Source organism: Pseudomyrmex gracilis, unplaced genomic scaffold (assembly GCF_002006095.1).
Source record: "Pseudomyrmex gracilis isolate BER0280 unplaced genomic scaffold, ASM200609v1 scaffold_320, whole genome shotgun sequence".
NCBI classification, from domain to species: Eukaryota; Metazoa; Arthropoda; class Insecta; order Hymenoptera; family Formicidae; genus Pseudomyrmex; species Pseudomyrmex gracilis.
In genome coordinates, this window is record NW_018020904.1 from 125307 (window position 1) to 131195 (window position 5889).

Here is a 5889-nt window from a genome sequence, read left to right on the forward strand (position 1 = left end):
ATAGTTTATTCATGAAACTTTTTTTGTTCATAAGTTTTTTATAAACAATGAGCGACGGATAAAACCTTCATATTATTATTCAGGGAGGTGACCTTGATAACATATGTCAAAATTGTTGAGATCGGAAAATAGTCCGTATAACTGCATAATTACCCAATCTACAATATAATCTAAATGTAAGTAATACGTTTTTTATTTATTTATTGCATGTTATAAAAGTGCATTGTTTTGCATAAAAAAATTTATGATTTGCTAACAGAGTTATTGCGTTTTTTGTCTCTATGTGCTAACAGTTTTGGCAGCACCAAAGCATGTTTCCGTATTGTAGTATTTCTGCACACAGTTTCTGTTGCCAAGGTCTGCGCAGTCAGAAATTGTTTACTGGGTAATTGCTATGAATTTTATTCTTTCCTCTACATATTTTACTTTTCACCATACGATTTATAAACAGACATTTGGTATCCCAACGGGGTCACTATTATCATCTATAATTGCTGACATTGTTTTACAAGACATTGAGAACAAGGCTTTGGTTAGATAAACACTGTTTTGCCTCTTTACTGTAGATATGTTGACGACATGCTATTGGCGGCTCTCTTAAACATTGTTGATAACATTGTCAACATTTTCAACTCCTATCATGAGAGACTAAAGTTTACATTAGAGACGGAATCAAACCATAAAATTAATTTCTTAGACATGTATGTCGATACTTCTGATTGTTTTTAAAACTTGATTGATTCTGTAAGAAAACTTTAGGAATATATCTGTCTTTTCTCTCACACCATCCTTTATATCATAAAATCAGAACGATTTATAGTCTCACTGACAGAGCCTTTTTATTCTTCTATCTTGACTTTCATACGAAAAATATTATTTTAATTATTTACATATTATTAAATAACGGCTATGTACTTACTTTAATTTTTAACAGTATTAATCACAGAATAAAGAAACTTATTTCGTCTAAGTTATCTAATAATACCTCAAATACTCAGAGTGTTGATGATAAAAAGGTTGTCGTTTTTCCTTACATTAAAGATCTTTCTGAATTTATTGGGAAAGCTTTTAAAGGTTCTAACATCATGACTGGTTATAAATGTCTACATAAACTCAGCAAATTTATTAAAGTTCAAAAGGATAACACTTCTCGTTATTCAGGTACTGGTGTTGTTTATAAAGTTAAGTATAATAATTGTTGAACTTCTTATGTAGGACAGACCAAAAGACAATTAAAGACAAGAGTAAAAGAACACAGCAATACATAAATAATACTACGACACTCTCAAGTGTCTCAAAACACAAATTAGATTTTAATCATTCCTTTGATTGGAATAATGTTAGGATTCTAGATAAGGAAATATTTTGTATAAAAGATTGATATCAGAAACAATTCATATAAAAGAATAATCTCTCGGTCTTAATTTAGTTAATGACACAAATTTACTGGATGGTTCTTATTCCTTTCTATTAATAAATAAATAAAATAAAAAATTCTAAAGTTTAAATCCATCGTTTCCTTTCCCCTCTCTTACCACAGTTCGTAAAAGGATTTATCTGTATATCCAGCAAACACTTTCTGACTGCGCAGACCTTGGCAACAGAAACTGTGTGCAGAAACGCTACAATACGGAAACATGCTTTGGTGCTGCCAAAACTGTTAGCACATAGAGACAAAAAACGCAATAACTCTGTTGGCAAATACATGAGAGTATTGCGGCCAAAATGATTCCATATATGTTAGTGAAAGTGACAACAAATAGATGGTCGATAGCAAGCAGATCTGCTTTTAGCAATACTGTGACCAAACAGTCCGCAGAACGTACGAGCATCTGTTTATGACAAAACGGTAACCGCAGTCGGGTCGATCTGTTGACCGCATTGACGACAGATTGCCAGCAAACGCCAAGCAGATCTGTTCGTGCGGACTGTTTGCACGCAAGACTACTANACTGTCTGTTTGACATCTAGACATCAAAATGGCGATTATCTGCGATCATATCTGTCGCCTGTGTTGATAACAGATTGTTAACAAACATTGAACAGTCTTTTACAGTTTGACCTTGTTTATGCGGCCAATAACTGTTATTTTATGCCGAAACCGGTAAAGTTCAACTGTAAGATTTTAATACTTCTGTTTATATGCATTCGGCAATAAAGCAATCATAAATGTAATGTATTATTCTCATATTTATTGAGTAATATGAAACAATGAATGCTTTCCAGCTACGTACAGTCGACAACACAATGTCCACTAGTGCGAATGAGATACACTGATATGCTCTTTCTCACGCTAATAGACAGTATGTTATACATTTAACTTTAATTTTCTCGGAAATTTGACGTGGTAAGTCAATTTCGCCGCCGAATTCGAAATTTTTTTTTTAGTGACCAAAATTCCATTTAAAAACACTTTGTTCATTCAAGTATCAACATATATTAACAAAACATTTATTCGCATTGTAAAAATGTACTTTAAATTATATTTAAGAATAATAAGAACAGTAATTTTATTTATTGTTGCAGGTACATTGCATTGCAACATTTTTAGTAAAATAACATTTTAAATAATAAATGAAATGTAGGATAGCTTGAGAATAAGTAGATAAAAATAATTATATCTTAGTAAGGAACACAAGTGGTCTCGTGGACTGAGTGCAGAAGCTGCTAATATGGAGATCTCGAGTTTAAATCCTGCTATCACATTTAGGATTTTTTCAGGTTCGGTTTCTTTCAATGCAGTTCATCGGTTGATCAGCAAGCTGAATCAGGCTTCTAGAAATTAATTCGAGTGAAATCTCGACTTAATTCTCTTCCGATAAGGCGATATACCACTGATTTTCTTTTTTTTTTTTTGTAGTAATTCCACTTGGATTCTAAGGGACAGATCTGATCTGCGTTTGGTAACAATCTGTCGGCGCTTCTAACGGCAGATTTAGTCTGTATTTGCTACTGTTTTGTTGACAGTTTTGGTAACAGATATGTGTATTTGGCGCGATTTTGACGACAACAAACGATCACCAAATCTGTTCTGGATTTGGTGCGTCACTTTGGCTTTGCTTTGCTAGTGGCAGACTTGTTATGATTTTGGTCTCATTTTGACATCTCACATGTTTGACAGATATGGTCGCCAAACCATATCCTAATGAGAAGACAGATAGATATAGATTTGGTCTACAAATTTCGCCGGCGGTTGGCAACAAAACCGCGACATCTCGCAACCAAATTGTTTGCTGGGTATGTTTGTTCCTCTTTTGGCTTGTCACAACTATTTGAATGGTGACACTCAATATGTAAGATACCTTTGTACTGTGCGTGCCTTTCTTGGCTTTATTTAAATTGATTTCTGTACACGTTGTGGCTTTCGATGTATTAAGGTATTTATTTTTATCGTAATTATTTAGAAAGCGGACTTCCTCACCGATTTCAATGAGATCGAAATATTTTGTTAAGGACGTTATTCTGAACAACTTTTTCCTATACATGTTACCGCCGGTCGGCTTTCATTTTCGAGTTATAAACAAAAGAAGGTTTATTACGATTATTACGATTATCTCTGAAAGTAATCACGTTATGGGAAAAGTTGTCAAACAAGAAATGTAGGAAATTAGATTTTAATTAGTATTCAATTATGAAACTTCTTTTGTTTATAACTCGAAAACTAAAGCCGACCGGCTGTAACATGTATAGGGAAAAGTTGTTCAGAATAACGTTCTTAACAACATATTTCAAACTCATTGAAATCGGTGAGAAAGTCCGCTTTCTAAATAATTACCCAAATCAATTTTTTGTCGCGACTGAAGAGGACTCTAGATGCCAAAACGTTTCGCAAATTTGTAATTTTCAAGAAATACACTGCATCAATACCTTCATCGCTCGTTATTGACCTTTATTTCAACTACCTGCTTTATTCTTAGTTAAAGAAACATTTTTTATCAGCACAATAGTTTTATAATGTTTGAATAATAGTATTTTATATTTTTGCAATGTTACTACAATGTTAGTTTTACGGTGTTTTATTTGTTTCTTATTTTCAGAGATGGGCAGGCAATCTGGATGGATGAGAATATAAGATTTGGCAAAACGGATCGGTGTTCAACATTTAATAATCCACCTCTCTGCGCCAGCGGTGATTTTGAAATCAGAGTATTAGAGGTGTATGGTTTTGCGGGTGCTTGAAAAAAATATGCAATGGTGTATTATTTTGTTTATTTTCTACTGCCATTCAGCGACTCTCTTTCTACATATATGTAAAACTCTAAACACAACATACTATATATTAAGTATCTTTCTTGTTAGAAAATCTACTTACAAAAAATGAGAAATTATGACGTAAATGAGAAATTGGTCTAATGCATAGAGATAAAATATATTCTATTATATTTGGTTGTACATAAATATATCGTTTTTTTTTGTTTTTTCGACTTATACATAATTAGTTTAAGTATATATAAATACAATTTAATACATATAAACACTATAAATTTATGTTATACGGATAATTTTCAAGCAACTAAGTCATAGTTTTGTCTTAAATTGAACAAATGTCATTCTGTGCATTGCACATATTTTTAGTAAAAGTAAAGATTTTGTAGAAAAAACTTTTTGTGTTAACATGTAGTTTTCGCTATTAGTGGCAGTAATTCATCAACATCGAATAATGATTGATTAATATATCTATTAAATATATACAAATATGTTTGAGGCAATTATTTATCAACGAAATAGTTGTCAAGTATTGTCGTTAGTGATATTAATTGCTTATAGATTCATAAAGCAAATGTGTGTCTTGCGAGTCTATAAGCTTTATGTCTATAATTATAATAACTGTTGTCGAAAATATTATAATTACAAAGTATTGCAGGCAATAAAATAAGTTTAGGTGCCTATTAATCCTTAAGCGCACAATTATAAGAGTGTGTTTATATCACAAAAGTATTATGCACACATACTCCTTAAGTAAGTACATACCCTAACGAAGTGTATCCGCGATTGTTTAGCAGTAGTATATAGGACTTACAAATATATAATATATTAAGATGACAAGAAGAGAGACGAGACTTTGGCACATTACCTTTGCCACTTAAGATTATTTTAATTTTATCATTTTTATTTATTTGATATAGGAAATGACTTGTAAATTAAACTTAATTTTAAGTAAAGTATATAAATAAGATGTGTGTGCAGGCTTAGTTTATGCCTGCACAAACAGACACAAAAGTAAACGCATTATCAATCTTTCATGTTTCGGATTTTACCTGCACTTTTGAGTTTATTCGAAAAATATATAGAGTAAGACTGCGTTTGAAATAACTACTAGTGTGCACACGAGCGTGATTTTATTTGTTTCATATAATGACTGATAAAAATAAAATGTACACAAGTGGATGTTCCGAACGCCACTTAAATTCAGAGTAAGTAATGATATTTATTTTATAATTTATAAGAAATTATTAAATATTTGATATTTAATGCTTTCGCGGTGTGTTGTATTAACATTCGAAGATGTTCTTCGGGTTTGAACCGCATTAGTGTCATTTTTATACCGACGTTTCGTGAAAATTTCACTTCACCTGATAAAGTGATCTAAAATTTTTACGAAACCTCGGTATAAAAATGACACTAACGCGGTTCAAACCTGAAAAACATCTCCAAATATTATATATTATATATATATAAGTCTTTTCTAAACATATTAAACCCTTTCTTTAAAATTTACAATAAAATTTAACATTTTTTAAATTTAATTTTGAGACACATAAAAGTTTACTTACGTCTAAGACGTGAGATTAATTTTTTTTTTTATTTTTATTTATTTTTTATTTAAAGTTAGTTAAAGATATGATAACATTAACATTCTTTACATTTACTATTAGATTGACATTAAGC

General features: G+C 31.2%; 1 protein-coding gene across 1 annotated transcript in view; it reads left to right on the forward strand.

Moving 5' to 3' along the window:
- Nucleotides 1–5421, forward strand: part of LOC109860052 — a gene marked incomplete at its 5' end in the record, with an annotated part of 130685 nt that extends 125264 nt beyond the window's left edge. The window contains one exon of the mRNA XM_020438899.1: nucleotides 4038–5421. Within this exon, the coding sequence (XP_020294488.1) occupies nucleotides 4038–4179 (142 nt within the window). The remainder of the gene's footprint in view (nucleotides 1–4037) is intronic.
- Nucleotides 5422–5889: the final 468 nt, after the last annotated feature.